General features: G+C 33.9%; 1 protein-coding gene across 2 annotated transcripts in view; it reads right to left on the bottom strand.

Moving 5' to 3' along the window:
- LOC138328213 (carbonic anhydrase-related protein 10-like) overlaps nt 1-27,225 on the bottom strand; it is a 57,603-nt gene that overhangs the window by 12,571 nt on the left and 17,807 nt on the right. For both annotated transcript variants that reach the window (XM_069274910.1, XM_069274909.1), the window contains exons 2-5: nt 24,154-24,201; nt 11,180-11,313; nt 10,380-10,571; nt 2,961-3,056 (exon numbers count right to left, since the gene is read on the bottom strand). In XM_069274910.1, coding sequence (XP_069131011.1) covers nt 2,961-3,056; nt 10,380-10,571; nt 11,180-11,313; nt 24,154-24,201 — 470 coding nt within the window. The remainder of the gene's footprint in view (nt 1-2,960; nt 3,057-10,379; nt 10,572-11,179; nt 11,314-24,153; nt 24,202-27,225) is intronic.

The raw sequence follows: 27,225 nt of genomic DNA, 5'->3' as shown, positions 1-27,225 counted from the left end.
TACAGAGTAAGTGATCTACGAGTACTTCCAGGTTTTATTCATTACGACAAAATCTACAACGGCGACCTTGGCATGTTACTAACACGAACGCAGTATCAAACCTACCGAACAAACTGAAGCCAAATGGATTTCGACAATGCTACAATGTTTTACAATAACACTTAAATTTCTATGCAGAAGGTTGCAGCTTGGCCTTTACTTAATGTGGTGAAGTGCACTTCTAAAGTACAAATGTCCACAGTGGGTAATGGTTAACTGAAATATTTTGAAAACTAAAAGGTTTTGTGTAAACGCATATGTCTTTTTATAGGCTGACACCCATATAAGAGTCATATGAATGGAAGTTTGAGAGTTAAACCTCTGGTGAGAAAATATAATAATAAATATTCATCATCTAACGGTTCTATAGTAAAGATGATACAAGTCATAATTCACATTGTTGTTTATTATGTTTGTCATCAAAATTCTATCATAAATATTGTGGCAGCACTAGCAGTTAAAAAATCGTAAATGTTAATACAGGGCATAAAGGCCAAATTCTTGTTTCATAGAGCTATAATTGGTTTGCTTATTTTCATTTCTATTTTACATTATCCGCAATGCTGATTACAAATATGGCGTACAAAATATAGCATCTAATATAATTTTTATTTTCCATTTTCTAAATACATGACTGACACATCGTAAATGAACATAGATGTTGAGCTGTATGAAATAAACAGTTAATACAAGCTATGAAATATTATTAATTAGAGTTAGTGACAAATCAATTTTGAAGGTATCTGAATTAATAATATATTTTCATAATCTTCATAAACAAGACGTGTGGAAATTTAACGGAACTATAACACGAAATTCTATTCTTTAATATACGTAACCCTTAGTGACATAATGGCGATACTGTCTGCGGCAAAAATATATTTTGTGATTTGCTGAAGTAACACTTTCGCAAAAGGGTGGGGGTAAGTGATGTCATATACTATAATGTCGATATAAGCAGAATATATGGTCACCTTCCGTGGTCCAAATGTGTCTACTTCCCGACATAGGCCTATTTCAGTGTCGACTGGAGTAGAAGCCTTTTATAGTTAATCGTTAGTTCTACATTGACTTCAGGAAGATGGCCATTTTAGCACAGATTTAATAGAGTAAGTCGGGACAGTTAGAGAAGCTCTATTACATTTTGTCCTCACTTGATGATGTCGCCAAATATTGAACAGCTCATAATGTCATCAAGGGTATTAAGGAAATCTATTTCTTTCACCTCTGTCGAGGGGCCGCGATGGTCGAGTGGTTAAGATGACCCGAAATAAGTCATCAATCACTGGATCGCGAGTTCTAATCCAATGTGGGAAGTTGCTAAATATGGAGGTACTAATCGTAGGTCAATGTTTAATCTTTATCTATCCTTCATCTGTGAAACTTTGCACTCCTTATATGACCATGTCTGATGATATGGCGTTAACATATCCCGATCTATCCCTTAAGTTTTGGGTTCCCATAAAATTTCCTTCCCTTTTCAAAAGTGACAACTCTTTTGCCGACTTCTGCATTGGTTGATTATCATATATAATTTCACCAAAATTGATATACGCAAGTGTTATATATAGGAATGATATAAATGTGCTAATAATTAATCATTGGTAAAGATTTAAAAGTTTGTTAAATCTGTCTCAAATTATCTGATTGCAAATAATAAATTGTTAATACACTTCAGTGGAATCTTCATTGAATATAAACAAATAAAAAAATCCTCTTATCTAAAGTGGTTAAATTTCTGTTAATTGTTTTTCAAAATTAAAATTCCAATTGTTAACTGTTATGCATTCTCATAATCCCGTTACCATATAAATACATAATACAATGTAGTTTACTTGGTGTGTAATTGTGATACAATGCTAATTACATGTATGACGCTAGTATATCTGCCCGTACATTTAATCTTATATACATGTATGACGTTGAGGCCGTTACCCCCTCCCCCCTCCCCACCTTCAGGTTATGGTGTTTATTGTATATTTCAAAGAGGTCAGACATTAAATAGATATTTATATATAGAACGTAAAAACATAATTTTCTTTTCGATCATTTTATCTAATTGAAATCTTTAAAGTGTTCCGATTGACTGATTTTATGCATACAGTTAATAAGTTTAATTTTTGCTCTCGATAAAGTTACAATAAAAACATAATTAAAACATTTCTAAATATCGACTGTTTAGACTCCGAATTATATTGAAATACATTGTAGATCCTTATTCACCGATACTTGTTTTCACAAACTTTCAGACATATATCTGATGCTTGATTCTTGTCGCCCTACTACCCCACTTAACCAGGCTTAATAATGACATCGGACAGCTAAATGGGAGGATAACGCATTTTTAAAAAGATGCAGAAAGATTTTTATTCCGTATTTATTGTGAAATCCTCGAATAAAACACCCATTATCTCGACTATGTCACACTTTCGGATTGACGCTTCTAGTTGGTGCACTTTTAGGGTGCTTTAATGTCGGACAAGCACGAAGGATAACAAGCATGGGAAACAACATTGATGGGTGCGTGTGAGTTGTCGTAAACCTTCCTGTGAATCAAGCAAAGCTATCAGAATACTATAATTGATGGTGGTTTCGTATCTGTGACGTCTGCTCCAGACAAGTTTTCAGGATTCTGGCCGATGTGAGATTTGGGTAAGGCATATCACGGTAACAACTTGTAATGGAAAGGTTCGTATTGAATTTGTGATACATAAAGTGCATCACGGGATCAATTGACTGAAATATTGATAAAATGCAGTGAACAATGAAATGAATGGATCATGCCCAGGTGTTTGCTGGGAGCAATCAAAACTTGATTTAGAACCTCGGATTTCGTTACTCTCAGTGTCTTCAATGGCTGAGCGAACGTTCAGTAAAGAGATTAGCTTGCTAATACATGAGCCACAACCAGACTCACTTACCTCTAGAAATGTTGAAATGACTACGATCCCATTGGATGAATTTTCAGCACGTGACATATTTTCATAAAGGTCGCCATTGTATCCTATCATTTGAAGCTGAAAAGAAAAAAATTCCGTCATATTAGCATATAACGCATATTCTTGTATAATATGATAACTGCCAATTAAAAAAAATCATCTTAATGGAACCAGAATTCCTGTTAGACTCTGACATCATATCAAAATCAGAGAGTACGGGACAAACGACACACGCGTCATGGGTGATACAAATGAAATCTATTACGTAAAGGACGTAATAGGCTTCTTAGTTATAGCGTGACCGTTTTGTTCTTGTTTCACAGATAACTGTAGATCAAATACTAAGGCATTTCTGAATAACAGCACCAGCAGTTCCTCTTTGCAAATCATCCATTCCAACCTTACCCCTAGAACGAATACCCTACCCCCAACTCTTAATGGTAGATACTCATATTTTGTGACATCATTTTGGAAGCAAACATCACGTCGAATTCTCTAACATTATGATGTTATACTTGCAAACAAATTACTTAATAATTAATTCCTTCTCGCAAGGGTAGATAACTCTAAAATATACAACTAAAGATTAATCATTACGTAAACAACAGCATATAATCCATAATTTTCACTTTGATTTGGTCACTTGCTACATATATACGACTTAAAATTCGAGTGAATGCAAATGTTTTGAAGAAACACGTCATAACTGATCTTTGGAAACAATATGAGTATTGAAACATTCAATTTCAACAAAAAATTATTACAAACAAGTACTAAGAGAATAGACTTGTTTGGTCAAAAATGTAATGTTGGAATGTTCATTCAATTCAAGCTTCATTTCTTTGCGAGATCTGAAGTTATAGACACAAAATCACTCAATAATTAATTATGTTTTTCCACATAAAATTTATTTCGACCTTTTTGAATATTTTCATTAATATATTTACTTTTGGCACATTATTTACATAGTCTCCCACGTCTTTGAGTGATGATTTGAGCAATTTCTGCAAACATTGAACATATATGGTTTGTACAAAACCTAATTTAATGTTAAAGACAATTTTGCAACTTCTAATAACGCGATTCTATGTTTTTTAAACAACTCAATCATTCATGACAGACATGCTGATATAAGAAGAAGATTTTGGCTGGTCAGCACGAGGGTTGCTGAATGCTTACCGATCGATCAAAGTCGACCGACGGATGAAATATCTTCATTTACTATACAATATTAGGGTTTACAATACATATTCAAAAGAAAAAAAATAATTTAAAATTTTCAAAAATCACTTTTATATAGCTGTCATCCCAAGATCGCCCGGAATACGTTAAACATCAAAATAGCACTAACAACATACGCCTCAAGTTTCAGCGATGTAATTGTTTAGCAGCTTAAACTATTTTAGATTCGGTGAAGTATTGGAGAATACCATATGACGTGATGTACCGTTACCATTAGAAAAAAAGTACACAATTAGATCTTCTGTACTACCACTTGCTCACATAAATCGCCCTTTGTTTCCCGAAATTTCGTAAATTTATTGACGGAAATGTTGTTCATTAGACTGTTAGAACTTTAATTCCTTTCAAATCTAAAGTATAATTCAATCAACAGGATGATGTGCAGTCTGTAATTTAAAATTGGCACAACGCCAAATAATCTACTACCCAAAAATAGCTCTGTCATTTACTGCTGATTAACGGAAATGACGTGTCTTTGCATTAATCAACCAGGACTTTCAAAACATCCATACCATCAGATCAGGTGATCGTCGTGTTTGTCGGAGCTTATCTAACTATGGCCGGTATAAGTGGATATTCTCCGACCATAACGTTTACTTAGTCTGATGTACGCTACTATCGAGGCCATACACAATGATTTGGTAATTGCCGTTGATCAATAAAAAAATTAACCTATTAACGGTCGATGTCAACATTTCTGCACTGTGCAATATAAGTCGTTATGCTATTACAATCGAGGAGACTTGACCAATCAAGATAATTATCGAATCTGTATTATTGTATCGTAACGTTATTAAAGTATTCATAACGATTTTCAGAAATCATCTGCATTTCGGGCCTTTCTTTGTTTTCTCTTTCAAACAGACTTTCATTCCCTTACGTCTCCTGTGATACCGCTCCACTTTTGGCGTCGAGTTAAGAGTTCGTTGAAGTGGTAGTCTCTGCTCCTGCTCAACGGTTAGTATAATGGAACTAGTTGTGTCCAATTGTTGGTACCATTGTCAATGCAATGTGACCGAGTGAGGTTTGTCAAGTGTCTTCCAGGGTAGGTATATATATATTTGCGTCATTAATAATCAACTGTTTTCGATGGCTAGGTACCGCAACAATTTGCTGAAACATGTTGTATTGTTTAGACAACAAAACCAACAATCGGTCGTGCAATTCCAAGAAAGAATTCTCGTAAGAGGATCTCACATAGTCGAAAATACATTACGATTTTGAAATATTTTGAAATACATTCTGCATTTTATAGGTTTAGAGAAACTGATTTATAAAGTATATTACTGAACACACATACTGCAAATCATCTTCCTTTCGCGATTACTAATTCTCACAATTTCCATTCCAGTACAAATTTGTGATGATTAACTTTCGCGGAGGTAAAAAGTGAATGGAATTAATATACAATATATGTAATTTAAGATCAGTTTTATTAACGGATGTATTCACTTACGAACATATTTGATGGCGACATTCGTAAAAGTAAGTATGTAAGGACAGATTCGTGTCACCATGTTTCTGTGCGATTTAAATTATTTAAGGATTAACTTGAATATTCCTGTTATGATCTGCAAGTGACAGCAATATGTGTCTAATGGCATAAAACCCTATGAATTACCCAAATGAATACTAACAATAGTGACAAGTCATTGAATTACAACATAATTGTAAGGCTGCATTACGTACGAATGTGATATTCACATCCTGCCCACAGTGGTAATAAACTAGGCAGGTCTAGTTATTTACAGCTGTTCTTCGTGGTGACTGACACCATATGTCGCCATGGTGCTACGATACGATTGAATTGCGAGACATTTTTCACGTACAATTGCCATAGATATTCCGACGCATTCCTGGAACGTCGCATCATTAAATCTTGTACGGATTATCTCAAAGATTGTAATCTTTAGCTTTTAGGTTTGGCATAAAATATCGGCTTTTCATTTTAAAGTTTGCGTATTTCAAGATATATTGTTGAAATATTCTTATTTTGATATGTATAGAAATATCGTGTGTATTTCCTTAGCGTAAGCAAATTTTATAAGGAATCTTTGATAACAGTATTTGATATATTCACACTTTGACAATATATAATCTATTTTCATCGAAAGTGTTACAAACGTATTAGAATATGCGTTTAAATTATAATGTGATATGTAGAAATTTATTCAAAGTGAAGATGAATATTGACATCAGTATTAGTTGAAATCTGGACAATAACTCGACTTCTTGGCAAAAATTGCTGGATACGCGAGTTTCGATTTTCATTGCAGATAGCCCAGACATTTTTGTCTGATGCTGAAGATATCCAGTAACCAAAGCCAATTATTGTGATGGTGTGGAAAACGTAATACATAATTTCGGCGATAGCACTAAAATACGAATTGGTTCTTTCTACGTACCTTCCATTATGAATATATCAGTTAGCATAAGAAATTGTGTTCACATGTAATCGACTTGGTCGACGGAAGTAAAAAAAAAAATACGGAATCCTGTCGGAATCATGAAAAAAACAATCATAGTAGTTGCGTGATTTACTTGTACAACTGTAGATATCAATATGATGAATAAAAAGAAAAAAATCTGCTGTACTATGTAGGGACATTAAGACATTGTGTGATCATTTTGATAACCCGTGGTTTATGAAATTGCCGTCTCTTTGCAATATTTGTGTCACTTCAAAACATTATAATGTTACATCACTTGTAAATAAAGGTACAGCGCAGCACACCCAGACTTGACTTAATATTCTGACAACGATCCTAGAAAAATGGGATCGCGGTTTTACAACTACAGTGTGTCATTGTTTTGTCATCTTAAATTTAGCACAAAATCCATCAATTTCTACAAGGAATACAGGTCTTTTAATAAAAATGATCTATAGACAATTCGGTTATTTTCAGTATGCCTGCAAATGTATAGGAATGCTCCCGTTACACGCATTGAAGGAGAAAATCCAAGCAAATATTTGAGGTATTGATTTTGGTATATCGTGCTGGCCGAATTATCCAAAAAGCAATAGTTCTCTAAACTTAACGTGAGCGGGTCTACAGACAGGATAGTTGAATGTTGAACATCTCTGTTCGATTTCCCATCAATGAAAGTGATAAATTGTAAAAACATTGTAGCAAAATCTGAAATTAAAAGCCAGATGAATTCTGTTTCTCTTCCATCTTATCCGTTTTGTTTATTAGTTTCGTTATTCCACCCCACCGATACGTGTTCCTGTGCTGTTTATTGTAAGGTCTTGACCGTACATTCCAGTTTCTAACAAGCTAGCACAATAATGCTCAACAAGAGGATACGCGGCTATCTACGTATTGATAAAAGAACATAAACTATCACATTACCATACCATTCTTTGTTCTGTTGTAAACACAGGCTCGGCGTCCCAAACCTTGTAACAGAGAGGCCTTAACAATGATCTGCTTATTAATATTTTGAAAAAATAATTAAAAGGGAATTATGATTTTGCTTAGTTTGGTTGTAGATTTCTAAATGTTTTATCAACAACTAATTTCACTCATTAGGATTATTATTTTTAAACATCATGCACGTGTGATCGATTGTATTATAAATGCCAATGCGAAACTTATGCTGACCCTAGAATTGGGAACGACTGCCTTAGTACATTTGTATGATTATGATGAAACTTATTACACTTTATTATACCTTAAGTGAGAATCCTGCATTCTGAATGGTCGAGAGATATTTGGTATTTTACACTATCACATGGCAGGTAACATTAGAACAACAGAAAACAAAAGACACGTGCGTAGCAACCCCCTAGCAACGGATGGCAGTGTACTTTTGACAGTGCAAAATATTAACTGCCCGAGAAAGATGCGCACTCGTTTCTTTTTTCGACGCCATCTTTGTGTTTTGAAGCGACGCTTCAAAATTTATCTGGAGCTATTTAGTAATAGTTTTGCCAAATTAGTCTGTTTATCGATAAAAAAATACATATTAAGGACGGAGATTTCCGTTCACATCTTTTCGCTTACCGTCAAAGCGCTTTATGTTGGCTTTTAAGAACCCGTTGGTAATTAGGTCAACGGAAGACATGCTATTTCAAGCGTAATCGTGACGTTGCTAATGTTGTAAACAGACGACGGGACGAAACCAAAATTCATTGAAATTTACAAAAACGTTCAGATTTAAACAAACCCAGGAGACAAGACAGCAAGAATTTTTCACTAAATGCTTATTGTGAGTATTCTTTTTTTTTATAATGCAATGATAGTAAGCGCTACTGAGTAGGAGCTGATATGCTATTCTACTGCCGACGGTGACTGTTCGACTTTTACTAAAATCGGTTAAAATGTTTCAATAGATTGCAAATACTTGAAAACTAGTTTTGTTTATAGACTTTTGGTATAGTAAAATAAATAGAGGGTGACAATAGAGGGTGACAGTGCCTAGTGTCACCCTCTAATGAAGGTAGTATCTATATAATGTAAGGGAAGTATTCTGGCAATGTTTTATTCCTAATTAGACAGCAAACCATCAAATAATATTGGTTTCCATGCATTATACATGTAATCCCTTAATCCTTTTCTAACTAAACATGCATTATACATGTAATCCCTTAATCCTTTTCTAACTAAACATGGGTTTCATACCTTTTGTTCCATAATTATTCAAAACTACTTGTATTTCATTTCTATCATTGCGTATCTACACTATATGTTATAAATCAAACCAATTATTTTCCCAGCGACTATTTTTTATTTTAATTTATATTGGTTTCAACGAACTCATTTGACGTTTTACATTTAAACTGTAGCTGGAACCTATTTGTGACGATTTATGTTTGCGAAATGCGAGAAATTTAACGCAATAGCAACTACATTGATGGACAATATAATATGTATATACACATACATCGATGCTGTTCTTTTTGTCCCTCTCTCTCAATTAACCCATTTCCATGTACAGCTACTACTTCCAAGCTGTAACTCGCGGGATAATACTTAGGTGTACCCTTCTGAATTGATGACGTCAGTTATGCATTACCATTTACCCGTATGACTAATTTTTGATTTGCGTCTGGAAACATGAACGTCATATTTCCATCGAGGATTCGTTCTCCGATTCCATAGACGTGAATGTAATTATGCCACTCCATGTTTTTAGAAATCACGCTCTAGAGAGTATAGGTAAGAGATGAAATGAGATAATCATGACCGTTTTTATCTATTTATGAACATAAGGATAGAGCAACAAATAGCTACACTAAGATGAGAACAAAGGTGTACGGTTGGTGTCTATCATGAAAATGACATTGTAGCTATGATATGATGATAGAAATAAGTTCGCTTCATTGATGTGGCGTGTCAAGGACGGACGCGAATAATGCAGTGTCGTGCGATGTGTCTTTATCATACATAAAGCAATGCAAACGGACTTCTTTCATTCTAAAAAGTCTCTACATCTATTTGCAAGTAATGGGATTATACAGTGAATAAAAATCATGATTATTTTGCAATGAGTTTTAGCTTTGTAATAGTGTTTAAAGCATGTGGAATAAAGTTATATAAGTCGTAAAATTTAGTGTTTTATTAAATCAATGACATATATGTAATATAAAGCTGTATTCTTCAGTAATGACGAAATATGATAACAAAATGTTTTGTCTTCGTTCAACAATTGACAATTGATTGACGAATTACGTCTACACTAAATGGTGAAATTTATTTGGTATCATTAAGATATGCCCCTCAATTACACATTAATATAGCAGCTCTTTCTTCATTTCTGCTATTACAAACTTATGTTTGCCCCTATTTTATTTTTGTTTGCTTCTATTCCTTGTTTCTTGATGGGTAACAATTATATTGCATTGAGTGGGGTGCTATCTTTCACGAGGTATAGAAGTTTCCATCTAACAGATAACACAAAATGGTTAAATTGTAGAATTGTAAGAGGGAAACTAGTCTAAGTCTAAGAAAATAAGGTACGTGTTATTTGTAGTACACGAATTCGCTAAACTGCTTCCGGGTAGGTGGATGTCACATGGCGAGTTGGCCAGTTAAACCTGCCTTTATTATCAGACTCTTTTGTTTTGACCTACAAGAATAAAAAAATTACATCGAATAATATAGGCAGGTTAAGCGAATTAATGACGACGTATGTTGAGAAATAAATTAAACAAACCTCTGCTGGGAACGATCGTCCGGCAATCCGATGTTCAGATCCGTTAATGTTGACTTTACTATAATGAAACTTCAAAGCTGTCACGTGGTATACGTATGAAAGTGGACCTTGACTAACGTTCACGTGGTTGATAAAGTCAGGGTCAAGAAACAATGTGATGTCATTTCCGGTATTCGTTAACTTCCCATTTACCTACAAATATCAAAGTATACTTATTTTTAAATACTTTAAAATGCATTAAACATAAATGAAATATATATGATGAAATCATGTTAATAATACTAAAAGGAATATGTAATATGTAATTAAAATATAATTCTCGTTTTGTTTGTCATATGATCAATGTATTACAGATTGCTGCAAATATATAAGGTAAAGCAGTGATTTGATATTCGCCAATAAATAAATCAGTATAGACTTTAAAGAGAAAATATATTGTCTCCGCGTATAGACCGAAACTCATTATTCATAAACTATAACAAATTATACATACGGCGACGAAAAGTATTCAGCTTTTCCTATTGTGCAATATATAACCGCTATCAATCTATTCTGTATTTTTTGCGCATTTTGTCGTACAAAAAGACAAAATCACCATTGAAAAGCACATTTTGTCGGATTCAACGAACTGCATTTTGTCAATTGGTTTGTTAAACAGTCAGGGCCATTTTCATGTAGCGATGTCAAGGTTAAGGAAGTGGAAAAAAGTCAGAGTACAAGGAGAAAAAACACAGACCAGCGGTTAGTGCCAGGCAACAGCCCTATATAGCTCAAACATTAAATATAACTTATTGTCTTACCGGTACAGATTCCACTTTAACATGCTTTAGGTTCGGATCAAACAGCAACATATCGGGGTGAATATCTATCGGGGACTGTTGTTTACCATTGCTGCACATCTTGTACGGGCCCATTCGGCCCCACATCTCAGGACCTGGAATGGAAAATAAACAACTTGATATTCTATGTAGGGACTACAACATTGTAACTATGACTGCTGTGTAAACACTTCCTTGGTTCATTTATCAATTTCAATTACAGTACTCTCATGGAGTAAATCAAAAGAGTTGAAAAAATTGAGAGCTCTTGAAATGCTCATTTTATGTAATTAACAACAATGCCAAAAATAAAACAAATAAAAAGTTAAAAGATTTTTTTGAATGAGTGTATATGTGAACAGTGAATGGAATAAATGTCTTCTGCCTCTTTTAAGTAAACCAGCAACTGTTTCTGGTGCTGCTGGTGATCGAGGTTTCATCATAATATAATAAAAAGAAATATCGGTCATATTGGCAACTCAAAGTCTCTAGTGACCTGAAATAATAACTTATTACAATTTAATGCAAACATTTTACTGTAGACATGTTTACTTTTGCGGCGAGACAATTTAGTAAATTTCTCTTTGATTCTTATTCGTGGTAATGATATTCGCTCATTGTCAATTTTTAAGAGTAATTAGCTATAAGGAATGTCTTATCTCTATTTCTGAATTATTCGCCAGTAGTTTTGTTCGCAAAAAATAACTTGATCGCGAATACAGGGGAAAATGATTCCATCGCGAATAAACAAAAACATACAGTTACAAAGAAAACACACCTGTTCTACCACGGAAAGCATTGTAATGTGAGACCGCTGTTCTATTATTTACTATCAGGAAGCTTTTAGAAATATGCAGCAGCCTTTCGCAGTAACTCGAAAACATCAAAATCATCGCTGTTTTACAACAGGGAGTCTTTCGGTTTTAGTTATCCGACGAGACACATCTTTTGACAGATTGGAATAAACTGCTGACGACAACCAACAAGTAATGCTGATTTGTATCCGTCATTACGCAGTGGAAACGATCCCGTTCTTTACACCGCAGGCACGGGTTTTTATTTAAACTTGATTTAAAACAAACAAGATCTCGTTATACACTGACAAGCGTTTAGGTTGAGCTGCACCAGATATGGCGTCTTGACATGCATAACTAGTATGTTACGACCTAAGCCTAATGATGACACTATATACAGCCGATGTAACAGATACCAAATTTAGCTGAGGCTTTTGACAGCCGCAATAGTAGTTGTACTAAGAAAGGAGTACATATGCAGTATGTTTGTTAAAAATGTTGCGTCATCAGAATATCAATATGTTTAAAAATTCACATATGCACTGGTACATGTAGCCTGTATGATAACACAATATAAGTTGCTTGCATAGAGACACTCTGCAACCTGAATTGATCATGTTTAACTCGAAATGTCATTCGTTAACACCGCGGATGACACGAAACTCCTTTGGGAGTAATTCCTTGCCTGGCAATATATTCATGAGTCTTACGACTGAAGTGTACTGTATTTGTGATAAAATGGCGTCTAGTCAGTTTCAGAAGCAACATGAACCAATAAATAGCAGGCAAGTCGTGCTACTTGGCTATATTGCAAAGAGTAACACAAACCCAGATTTTACATTTTTAAATACCGTATTTGAAGAGTTTAGAACACTGCTAGCTATGTAGTTTTTTACAGGTTCTACTAAATATTGTTTTAATCCCGCTACAATTATAATTTAATTATTGGAATTTAATACCTTCCTGTTCTCGTCAATACATTGGTACCAATATTGATCTGATAACGCCAATTGACCAAGTTCGAAGGCATCAACTAAACCTTTATATTTCTCGCAGAAACAATATGTGTATATCAACAGAATAGATAATTGCTAATTTCACTTATCTAACTCATCAAGACATCAGGAAAGTTATCAAAATTTAAATATTAATGGGTCTTGTATTCAGGTTTGTCCATCCGTATCTTTACGATAATTGCGAAATTGCACCGCTCGTTCATCACTCCATTCACTTTATACATATATGTCTATTTTGTAATCCATCTGTGTGTGCTGTTTAGTTCAAATAAATGTTCTCCAATCTGATTTTATTAATGTTTATCAATAACATATGGTGCTATCTATCAGATTTGAATATTGGAGAAGTCATTTATAAATAAAATTTAACAAAAAATGTTGTGTCTTCGATCACTTAACTCCATGTTACGAAACAGAGATGACATAAATATATATACTGCAGCTTAATTTCTGGAGGTAAAATGTGATTAGCACAATATTGGTTATTTAATAGGTTGGCTTATAATGTTTCACATCCTACGAGCGGATACGGTATTTCTCTGATCTTTCTGAGGTTTTGGATGTATTTCGATTCTGTGTGCTTTAGGTGGCTGCAGTAGGAAACATTTGTCTATTTGTATTACTACAAACTGTTACCCATTTCATAGTGCTATTTCATCGAGCTTACTGTCAGAAGCATCGGCAGTATACATTATCCAGTCACATACTGACATCAATCAAATCAGTGGTCACTCTCCTTTGATATTGAATGTAATGCAGGAACATACATGTACACTATCACGTAATTTGAACATGGCGGGTATTCGTAAGGTGACAAAACAAAAGACTTTCTAACAGAGGCGAACGTTCAAACAAGGGCATATGGACGGTGACAAATACGTTAGAAAAAGTAGAAAGGTCTGAAATTTAATATGGGGGAGGGGGGGGGGGCTAAAAACCTAATTACTACCGACAGTGCATTAAGTGTCTCGAGTTTCATATTATTTTGTCAAGAAGATTGCTACGTAACGTATGTCATTGATATTAAAGAACTTATTATAAGAGGAGAAGTATACGTTTTGGTTATCTATCAATGTAAAGCTTAGGGGAAATATATGTCTCATCAAACTTGTATGATTCAACATTTCGAAATCCCGGGATAGAAGTGAAGTTTTGAATTGTGCACTAATTCATAGCCGCAAATGACATATTTGCAACGACTCCGTTACAATAGTATTTCGTCTTTGCATATTGAAAAGTAAGCTCCCTTGCGGCTAGGTATCGATTGTGACGTCAACATTTTTTGAGCGCAACTTATGTCGTTTTCGCCGAATCTGATGTTACGCTCTCGAACACATGACGTCACAATCAATACTTACTCGCAAGGGCAGATAACTCTATTATATGCAAATACAGAATTACCATAAACACGAGTTGACTGTCCCAAATTTAGTGCTTGTAATCAGCCTTCACACTCTGTTTATATTTTATGCAAGGCGAAGACTTATTTCGAAGATAATTTTCGTATAACAGGCTGTATTTCAACATACCCAATATTATTCACGAGCTTGAATATTACTCCACAATGAAGTCATTCGGGAAATTCGGGAAATCAGATCAATTATAATTAGAAACACCTATATCAAATTTAATTGAAAGCTAAAAAAATTAAAGATTTTAAGACCATAAATGTCAAAATATATCATAAAGTGTTCACAGTTTAAAATATTTGTAGAAGGTATCTACAGGGAGCTAATATAGCCCTGTCTAACTTGAAATAAATTACTAACGCAGGATGCTTCCATTCACCAGTGATGGTTAAATATTGATTTTCTGACGGAGTTTCAATGATGAGTTTACATACAACCGAAAATGCGTTTTAAAGATGGAAAATCTTAAACTGATAATTATGTTTTAGACACATAAACTCATCATGATGTATTACTAATCTATTATCTCTCTGTCAGTAATAAAATTGAAAATTAATTTATGGCGTTGACTTTGAAATTGCACTCTTGTTTCGTATCGTCATCGTATAGATTCATTTAGTTATTATTTCAGATGGGAATTGCGGAAACTCCATTGACAGATTCGGAATTAGTTTCGATTAGATTTTAATATTAATTCGCGAACTCAGTTGAATAGTGTACAAGTGACGCTGTGTGTATAGTGCTTGTAGTATAAGTGCATGTTTATTTTGCTTAGTACATAAAACACAGGTATTAGATGGAAAAACATAGTTTTATTGATAAACATTCGTAATGGTTGTCGACAAATGTCGATGGTGGGTTCGAATCAGGTAATGATTATGAGGACACTTAAGATGCGATAATATTGTTTTCAATTTGCTTTCTATAAATGTCTATTAGAGTAGAGGAAGCCGTTGCTGTTACCACTCACATCGTTATGAAATGGATTTTTTTTATTAATTGTAAAAAACAACATCAAGGCGATGGTAGCATACACTTGTGTGGGGATTCAGAGAGAATCTTTTAATTTGAGTCATATTGGGCAAAGATACATGTATTTCAGCAGGTGCCTCCCTCGTACAATTTTTGTTTTCTATATATCGGCAGGTGTGCCATGAGAACACGTCTGGACCTTTTTCTTATAATCCGCATTCTTCAAATGCAAACGATGCTCAGTTAATGCAGACAAAAGTCTTGGTTTTTGGTATATAGAGACGGAATGACAGACGACAATAGAGGACGGGTACGTTAGATATTGATATGTGACCATGAAAATATTATAAAAAATATATATATGATAGAAAATCTATTTCATAAAAAACTACAATTTAACTCTTCCTCATGTACTTTAAGTAGTTTGTGTTATTGGTATTGTATTATATAATTATCATAAAGATACTTTTCTTTTCACCCACATTAAACATTCAGAACCATTCTTTGCCGAGCTGAAAATGACGAAGACGATTGCCTAAACTGCGAGCATAACGACTTACTATGCCGATATATACACACAAACATCAATTCACGAGTCAAAATTAATACCTAATGCTAGTTTTGGTGCAACAATTTAGTTCTGTAAAAGTATACCTAATAAGTGATATATAGGCAAACGACATAACACCAGTTTCACCAGGGTCTGAAACCTTAAAAAAAAACCAAAAAAACGTATGGACTTACTATGCTGGTGTATACACATACAAGCGAGCATATAAACCAGGTCGTGGGTTTAACGGCCCGCATCTCTGTTGTTTGATTGGATAAGAATTAGGATAACGTAATACAAAGATATAAGGATTTAAGTTTATTGGTAATATACGCCCGCATATCAGTAAGTGTATAAACCAGAGCTGTAGTAAATGGATGATCAATGAACTGCCAGGCTTCCGTGTTCGTTCTATAGTGACACGTAGCTAAATCCCTCTAGATTTTCAATTCTTTTGACTCAAATGTCAAAGTGCATATTCGAATAGGCGTCAAGGATATATGTATTCAACCAATAAACAACCAACAGCATGAGTGGAAATGCAAATGACAAACAGAGATTTGAAGCATCGCTATTTAAAATAAAAATTTGCATAAATGACAGTCAACGAGTTTTTTTCTGATTTTTATCTAGTGTATGGGTTATCTGGTAGGTTTGTATTTATTTCAATTGAAAATATTTATATGACGGGGCTCGTAGATAAGTAATGAGTGCTTAGTATTCAGGAACATCTGGGTGTTGTATGTTGTTTTTATTTGTTATATTAGTAGTCTTTGTAAAACGTAATGATATTTTTTGAATGACAGGTTTTGTTTAATCTTGCCGGTAGCAAGCGTTTTCATTGGTTTTATTACTGTATCATTCCATGAAAGGAATTATTTATGCAGTTTAACACGCAAAAAGCTTAACGATTTCATAGAAAAAGGTCCCTCAATTTGTAACAGAACATGAATTGATATTAGTATAATCACTGCTTCTGCCAGAAATCGAACAGGGGACCACAAGGTTACTAGTTTGATGCTCAACCGATCAAGCTAAAGAAAAATGATCTCTTGCGAAGCGGTATATTGCGGTTAGTTTAAAAATATTTGGAATTTTGAAAAGATTATGTCAATTAGATCGAATTATAAGGATTGATTTTAATATGTTGTTTTCTTCGTAGTTTCTTTAGAATATACTCAGAGCTTCACGTTACGTCTTCACACCTCTAGGATATACTGTATTCAGGTATTCTGATTATTTACAGTTGTGCGCAAGAACGTACAAGTCATTAGGCAAAGAATCGCAATAAAAGTCGATCAATACAAATTGTATTTAAAAAAAAAGTCCAAAATAATTCAAAGGTGTTAAATGTGTTGATGAATAAGAAAGATATCATCACTCGCATTGTAATGTATTTATTGACATAATTACTTGTTAAAATAGCACGTATGAGAGGAAGTGAAACTTGGAAGATGTATTTATGACATGCTTTTTAATACGTGTGAGAGACCGTTATGGAAAATTTGAGTGACAATGTACGCTAATAAAACTGGAATTAATCAAAGAATGCAATTATCAAAATAATAAAGCATTGCATGTTCAGAGATTAATATCCATTTTCTTGAGGAATGGTAATAACCCACTCCTGTATTCATACGCACTTCCGACCTACATCTGTCAATGGATATGATAACCCTCCGCGCCATACAGACCTAGTGTCGACATTTAAACTGCACGTAATAACGAAACGTCGCCAAAAAGCTAACAATACCACCAGAAAAGGATAAACAAAAATGCACTTCTAGTCAGAAGAAATCCAAAATTGCTTCAGATTTGTATCAGCGTCCGCCGATTTTCTCGTCATATTGGCCCCTAGTCAATAGCCAGGTCTCGTTATGTATATTTACATTCCAGGCACATAAATACCTCGGATTAGTCGGCGAATTAGTTTGAGCCAATTAATTAAAAACCGTGTGTAGAATCGGAGAAAGCAGCTGCAAAACGTTTGGAGTGCCGTCCTCCCTCGTCTTCTGTGGCGCGGACGGATATGTTGTGTAAATAGTCTATCCCGCTTTTTAGACACAAAAAGGGACATTCACTAAGAAAGTCTCAATTAGACGCGTATTGTTCAAAGCAGGAGCAAAAAGAGTATTTATTTGTGCTTTCTAATTTGAACACTTATATTTAATCAATACAAATAAATTTACAATAACAGTTATTCGATTTTTTATGCGACTGACCTGTACATTTTGCAATGATCTTGCAAATTGCCACGTGCGATTTCAAAAGAAACACTTTTCATCTGAAGGTACTTCATCCAGACAAAGTAACCATACAACCATGGGACTTGATTTCCTACCGAGTTGGCGATTGCTAGTATAAATACGGGTCGCTAATTTCCACAGTACTAAAGTGAAGGAATACAATTTCTAGCAGAAAAGAAGCATTCTAGAGCAGCCTTAATTGAATGTGAAGTTTTCGAGTAATTTCGAAAGTTACCGACACAGTAGCTAGCTTACGGAAGAATTACTTTGTACCAATTCATTACAAATTCCCGAGCTATATATGTCAACTCTCTGTAAATTCCAAAACGGAACTCCAAAGGAACTTACAAATTATCGTAATATAACGAAATCGCCCACGCGTACCAGAATCAGCAGATGGGTCCAGTGCATATGCCCTAATTACGGGGTTCTAATTAGGGGGTTGGGTTTTGGAAGCAGGAAAAAAGAAAAAGTAAAACAGCGAATAGGAAAATCGCTATAGAGATAAGGTAACATTGACCTTTATTTTGTTAACTTTATATATATATTCCGATCTCTCTGTTGGGTAGGTATAAATTGTGACGTCATTTACATATTTTGTTCTAAACAATATGACGCTACACTCGGTAAAAGCAACCAATTCCTACCTGCAAGTGAAGATTACTCTTAAATTAGCAAATACAGAATCATTGAATTTCATCTAATCTTTTACCAAATAATTTCTTTAATTATATTTGTAGCTACAGTATTTATTTATAAGCTAGGAAACTCCAAACTCTAACTGTCGTTTTACAACATATGAATGGACTCATTTATTTCATATCTAGCAATAAAGCGCTGATCAGATGATGGGTTTGGGACTTGTTGTTATAAATATGAGACCAAAATTATGGATGTTTCATTCAAATTATTAAGGAGTTTTTAGTAGTAAAGGTGATCTGTGCAGCTGTGATCATATCACAAATGTCATCTCAATTATTATCACTTTCACCTATGACATATGACTTAAGACATTAGAACACGAGAAGGGAATAGCAGGATACACGCATGGGTTTAAAAAAAGTAGAAAAAAATAACTTAAAAGAAAAAAAACCCGAGTGATTCAACAACTTTTGCCAAAAATCATCATTTAACCCCTGCGAGATGGTTTTCGTGACATCATGAATATTCATGAATGATTCATGAACTTTAGCACATAGCAGAACTTTAGAATATAAGCAGATTGTGGTTCATGAAAAAAAGTTCATGAATATTCATCAAATGACTCTCATGAACTCTTCATGAAGTTTTATGAGTCCACGAAACATTCATGATTGTTCATGATCAATGTGTCAAGAATTATCCATGAAGTTGTATGCATGACTGATATTCATTAAAATTCTTCAAAATGAATGAAAATGTTTCATTTATTTTTAAGAATTTTAATGAATATCACTTATGATTTAAACTTCATGGATAATTCTTGACATACTATTTCATTCATTTTGATGAATTTTAATGAATATCCACTGACGTCACATGACCACATGGGTCACATGACCCATATATACATTTTCCGCCAAAACAGTCATAATTCAAAATGGCTGCTGTATCTGCTGGCATGTGGAAGGGGAAACATTATTCATCTTGAAATGGAAGATTTGCACATTAGTGAACGGATTATTCCATTCCTAGATATATTAAGCACATATAAACACTTTTAGTAAGTTTTTATTCATAAGCAGTTCTTTTTTAACATGAAATTGTTGCACACTGATATTGCTATAGTGATTATGCATAGATATTGGTTTGTGACATTTTGTGAAATGTTATTGAATCAAATTTCCCATATAAACTATCATGTTTTACAACTATAGGTTTATTTCGGACATATACAAACTTACTTGGAATGTATTATGTAATTGATTGATGCGTATCACTGAAACATATTTTGTGAGCACTTATCTGTGGCAGTATGAAAACTTAATGAAAACCGTAAACTGCTGGTATTTCTTGTTAAACTCTTCTGATGTTTTATGTTAATATATGGATTATACCTTTTGTCCTAAGAATTTGTTTCATCAAATATTGAATTGATTCCATTAGAATTGTCATTGCTATGATAGAACATTTCAATTCTGGACCCCAACTAGAGCTCACCAAATTCAAATGCCACTGACTCTACTTACATTTATTAAGCTGCGTGAACACGACTCAAGTTCATGAATATTCATGAATTGTTCCAGTTCATAAAGTTTCACGAATATTCATAAATTGTTTGTGCAGACTGCTGCATGATTTTATGGATAAAAGAGAATCATGAACTTCATGAATGAAAGGATTTATAAATGTTCAATAAATAGTTTTTTCCTAAAATTACTTATGAAGTTTTAAGTTCATGAATTTCATGAAAATATTCATGAATAATCGAAGATTATTCATGAATTTTATTCATGAAAGTTAATGAATTATTCATCAACGTCTCGCAGGGAAATTTTTAGTATCTATAAAGCAATTTTGAACTTTTCCATTTCATCCCGTTGAAATTTCGCATAACAGTGATATCGTGGCACACGTCACCCGTAAATTTAATCGGAATAAACAAGCGTGTTAATTTAATGTTTTCTTGATGTCGACACCTAATGAGGTTGATGACACATGCGCCGTGTTAAAATTAATTAGCAGCGTCATCCAGTATTACTTTGGGTGTAAACATCTCCGTATCACCCAGTAACATACATCACTTTGAAATGATTGAATTGAAATTTCATTTCAGAGCTTAGAAAAATAAGATGTAAAACAAACTCCCATCTGTTAATGATCATGGAGTAACCTTGGCATCGTTATCCGATTTGCCATCTGGAACCTTATTGTTATGCTTAATGAAGGCATTAAATGATATTTTTAACTACGCATATACGTCAAAGGCATTAAATTGAGAAACAACTTACACTTCAGACGACAAATATCATTAATCCCAAATAGGAAAGCTTGTTTCTTAAAATTGATTTATGTTTTTTTCCTTATGAAAAGTCGTTCAATTCTGGTTCAATTTTGAGCAAAATCTAGTGTTCCGTTATTTAAATGAGACGTATTATTTTGCTTTGAGTGAAGTAAAATATCGGTAGAATACGCATCCGTCTCAATCAAAACTCAATCGTGCTGCGTCTGCATGTAGATTGAAGAACCCACGCCAAAAAAAACTTACTAAGACATTAGTGATTTCAAGGACACCATTGCGTATTTTTGAGGTATAATGATGTTTTACTATATTTAGCTTAGGGACCTGTGTTTTTTCTCAACTTATCAGGATAAACACCTTAGTTATGGATATAAAAGTTTTATTTTGGTGACCGACATTTCCATAATAATATTAATAATGAAAATGTGCGGATGTCCGTGAGAGGCAGAATTAAACGCATTTAGTATCTTAATATTTGCGTTAAATATGATTTAACGTATAGCGTGTTCTGAATGCCGTAGGAGTATTGGTGAATACGCGAATTCGATATTGCTAATATTTTCTATTTCTTTTAAGTGATGGATAACGATAACGCCAACATAAGTAAATGACTCGGATAGTAAATTGATTAAATTATCTCGTATTGAGATGACTGTGAGTTTCTTAGTATATAACCCATGTTTGTCATTAACACAATATAACCAATTAAGTTTCACATTTCTTTTATATGTATTAAACTCAAGATGGCGGTAATATGGAATATAATGAATCATGTATGTAACAAACAATAAATAATGTACCCTACAAATAATTTACGTGATATCATTACACTGTATATATTTACAATGCACATTTAATAATGGGAATCACTTTCATTTAGTTTTACGTATAGTATACGTCAGCATAATAGGGACTTCCACATACTTGTATTGATCTATAAGTATAGTACCGTAGTAATCTGATATGAAAATAGATGAATTTTGGATTTGGACATGTATTAATATATATTTGTTGTAATATTACATATGATTAAAAAAGATATATACGAGAAAAACCTACCATATTAATACATTGAATTTCAAGTTGGTATCTTATATCGATGAGAGATCAACCATCATGGACAGTGTTAACCTTTAGAGATCATCAGCTATTGGTTTATTGACTGAGTATATAATTTTGAATTCAATTCCTTTAATTGCGGACTTCGCATTTTGCATTCATTTATTTGCCAATTTGGCAATTTATCATTTATTTATTTGCCGATTTGGCAATCTAGCATTGATTTATTCGCCGATTTGGCAATCTTTCATTGCTTTATTTGCCGATTTGGCAATCTTGCATTGATTTACTTGCCGATTTGGCAATCTTTCATTGCTTTATTTGCCGATTTGGCAATATTGCATTGATTTACTTGCCGATTTGGCAGTTTGTATTTGTGAATCTTCAGATGTCTGTTTCCCAGGGTCTGTTGGTTTATCTCAATTGAATTTTTTGTTGATTGGAGATTTGCCATATACCCTATTTGGGTTCGGTATTCCTCATGCTTATAGATAAAGCAGTGACCAAATTTACACCAAAAATATTGTGTTTATTTCTTTGCATCATCAATAATAACATAATTCATGTCCATAAACCATAAATCAAGTTATCAATAGGCATGCAAACACATTGGGCTACTTTCCTTTATATTTTCCTAACGCGGGACCTTCAATGCACTAAGGTAGCATAGGATTTATTTTTTCCTGACCACACTTCTGGTAACGCTTGAATAAGGGAGGCAGCACATGAACCGATTGAATACAAGTGGTAAATCCACGACATCCACATCTGCTTTGGCTAAAATCTCTCCCTCCCTCCCTAGTACTTAAAATTAAATTTGCCTTGTTCTGCGCTCTGTTTGATTTCTGTTTGTAGAGTCCCATCAGCTAATCGTCACAGCTTCCCGGAGAAATTGGTGTATCGCATGGTTACTTTCTGCGACACCTTCCATGGGCGGATGGTGCTACACCTACCATATTAATACATTGAATTTCAAGTTAGTATCTTATATCGATGAGTGATCAACAAGCATGAACAGTGTTAACCTTTAATGATCATCAGCTATTGGTTTATTGACTGAGTATATAATTTTGAATTCAATACCTTTAATTGCGGATTTCGCATTTTGAATTCATTTATTTGCCAATTTGGCAATCTTGCATTGTTTTATTTGCGATTTTGCAATCTGCATTGTTTTTTTGCCGATTTGCAATCTAGCATTGATTTATTTGCCGATTTGGCAATCTTGCATTGATTTATTTGCCGATTTGGAAATCTAGCATTGATTTATTTGCCATTTGGCAATTTGCATTAATTTATTTCCGATTTGGAAATCTGCATTGATTTATTTGCCGATTTGGCATTTGTTGATTTTTGTGAATCTTCAGATGTTTGTTTCCCAGGGTCTGTTGGTTTATCTCAATTGAATTTTTTGTTGATTGGAGGTTTGCCATATACCCCATCTGGGGTTGGTATTCCTCATGCTTACAGATAAAGCTGTGACCAAATTTACACCAAAAATATTGTGTTTGTTTTCTTTGCATGATCAATGATGACACAATATAACTAAAGTCTCACATTTTTTACATATATATTAAACTCAAGATGGCGGTAATATGGAATATAATAAATCATTTATGTAGCAAACAATAAATAATGTACCCCACAAATAATTTACGTGATATTATTGCACTGTAAATATTCACAATGCGCAATCTTATATGAAAATAGATGAATTTTTTATTTTGACATGTATTAATGTACCACATGTTGTAATTTTACATATGATTGAATAAAGATATATACGAGGAAAAACATAGCTATCAAGGGCTTATATGCATTTATTTATTTACGGTGTATTTGAAAATACTTATTTTACAATTATCCGTGAAACATTTGAATTCGCATTTGTGCTCTTTCGCGACATTATGCGATAATATGAACCTTGGAAAAATAAAATGGTTTACAGTATGTATATAATCAAACTTACCAGCAATGTCGTCATATCCCCACCACTGTTTCCATCTGTCTTCTACAACTGTAAAAGTAACAAACATGTTAAACAATATATAAATTTTATAGTTTAAATATCATTCGGCTGTTCTGAAATCAATCTGCATCTTATATGTAACACTGACACACTTACATAATGTTGGAACGTAACGAATACTGCAAATTTATCAGATGTGTCAAACGTGTTATTAAAACAATTTTACAGAACACACATATAGTTGTTAACCAACTTTCTTTCGCGGCTATTAAACGTCACGATTTCCATTTCAAAACAAGTTTGCGTAGATTAATATTCACGGATATAACAATTGAATGATAATTCCTATCAATTCAGATAATGTAAATATCAATTTGTGGAGGTTAATTTTCGCGAATTTACTTGAATCGCAAAATTCGCGAAGGTAAAAAAATGCATGTGAATGCAAATTGGTTTACAGTATAGCAATTACTAAATCATTTTCTTTACGACACGTGTCTGTAATGTCAGTGTTTTCTGACGCACTGTGTGTATATAAGCTCAAACTGCATTACTTCACGAAGAGGTTCGTACAATAAAAAGAAATGTATGTTGTTTTTTTATGTTTCGTAGGTTAATAAAATTTTGTATAGACTACAATATCTGCAATATCTAGACAGTGAAATGTTCATCATTCAAAAAATATCATGAGGAATTGGTAACATGGGGGAATGCATAGAACTACAAAAACATCCTCTTCGATTTGCTACTACTTTTTCACACGATATTGTCAAAATCCATATGTTTACTTATTGAATGTGTGTGGTGCTGTGATTCAATTCATCTTCGCATGATACAGATATTCGCTGAATGTCGCAGAATCTCGAACGCAAATTCAAATGTATTTGCGAATATATGTTGAAAATACAGAAGACACGATATACATTTTTGTGCATAAGAAAAAATGGTTAACAGTACAATACATTTGTTAACTTAAAGGCGAACACTTGTTGACCGATCCCGCGACTTCATGAATTGTTAACATTTGACCTTTCCAATGTTTGCCGCAATTAGAAGACACACTGTTCTGCTAAATGTCTTCAAAATGGTTTGTCTAAAATTGATTAAAGTTTTTAAATGTGGCCAAATGTTGAAATGCCAACGGTAGAAATCAGTTTCTAAGCTCTGTCCCACGACAATGATGCATTGTGGGAATATAAATGGCTGACGGTACAATGGCTGACAGTCATTATCGGAAGCTGAGATACCAGTTCTGCTTTTGACACCACCATCACCATGGAGTATTCAAAGTCATTTTCCTTGTCTCTGCTAATTACACCGTTCGTCAATTTGAACCGTACGCTAATAGATGAACATGTACAGTTACACTGGAAATGGACAGAACGTTCGATAAATTGATGGAATATTAGCAATAAGTGAAGAACGGCAGCTCTAGGGCAAGACCTCGCCACGTCAAGTAGTCGCCAGAAGATGTCCTTTTGGGATTCTTTATGGTACATAGGAACGCTTGAAATGGTCACAGCAACACGTTCAACTGATGAGCAAACTCTTTCAACGAAAAAAAATAAAAACGTGACATGTTACAATTTTGTGGTGATTCCCACGGGATTGGCTGAGTGGGCTATGCAGCCCAAATAGTGTTGTTTTGTATATAAGTGTCATTTGTCTCTACGTAGATAAGACTGGTCTGGAAATATTACATCTTTAGATGGTAAAGGAACTCTTTCAATGTGTTTAAAAATATTGTCCATCCCAGAAGCCCAATGCATGTCAGTAACATATCAATTACTGATATTGATAAAATCTGGGTTACCGGGGATGAAGTTTGCCGTTTTACCAAAACATATTTGGGAACAGTAGCCAAAATCAAATCAACATATATTCTTCTTTTGTGAACCTCATAATGCATTTATTAACATTGCTATGTCATTTCGTAATGTTTCCATTAAGCACTGATTACATTCAAAATCTTGCACAAACCTTAATACAAACATCATTAAAAACTACCTTCGCTAAAGCAGCACCATACAGTTGCTCACAGCTTTTAAACTACAGCAAAAGTGTTTTATGATATGTTGAGTTCTCACCGATATTTGATATTATGATTTCTCTATTCGTGTGTGGAACATCCCACCGATGACTGGTAATTTTTAACAGTTTTAGCCGTACATCTAATAGATAATTGAAGTACATAAACACGCATTTGTTACACGGCGTAAAAAGTTTTCTAACTCAACCACAGTAAGGAAATCTGAGTGCTGTCTTACGGAACTATATTCTCACTGTACTGATATCGAATTAGAAGCTGGGATGAAAACTAACAACAGTCTTAAATGCAAAGACACACTTCATGCTCTAATTTAATTTAACAAGATTTAATTTATTAAAATAGATCTTTCATATGGGCTTTGTTTGAAACAAGGTTTATACAGTGAAACCTGGTTATAACTAACCTCTGGGAACTAATCAAATCACTTTGTTAAAAGAATAGTTTGCTATACACTTATAACAGACATCTTATAGGAACCTAAGCACGAATTGAAAATCGCTATGTTATATATAATCATATAATTTGTTATAAGCGTGTCTTAAAAACAATATACAAAATGTAAAGAAATCGTAGTTTCATGCAAAGTTCAATAGGCAAAACAACTTACGCTGCTGCGTTCAGGGAATGTAATTTCATACGATCAACCGTTCATGTAAAAGAAAGCAGTTATTTTTATAAAAAATGACCTATGCAAGTTGAATGTATTGTTGTGTGTAAATAAGACATGACTAACTCCCGTAGTTTGCTGCGTACGACTCCGAACGATATAAGATGAGGGACGGATTTAAGAGATTTATATGACACACCTGTGCTTGTTTTTAATCATGTAGAACGGTATTGTGTAAAACATATCTCCCTAATCAATATATACTCTGCTCTCTGAAGTCCAGGATTGCAGATGTCGTTATATCGTCTGGCGATTGTTATCGGACGGGATTTGGCCGAGACCCAGTGACGCCGTCAGCATGTCTTGTTTGTCCGTGTTAGTCTGAGTGTCCAGTTACTCTGAAGTCTGTTTATAT

Source organism: Argopecten irradians, chromosome 7, assembly GCF_041381155.1.
Source record: "Argopecten irradians isolate NY chromosome 7, Ai_NY, whole genome shotgun sequence".
Taxonomy (NCBI): domain Eukaryota; kingdom Metazoa; phylum Mollusca; class Bivalvia; order Pectinida; family Pectinidae; genus Argopecten; species Argopecten irradians.
This window is presented reverse-complemented; position numbering and strand designations above follow the sequence as displayed.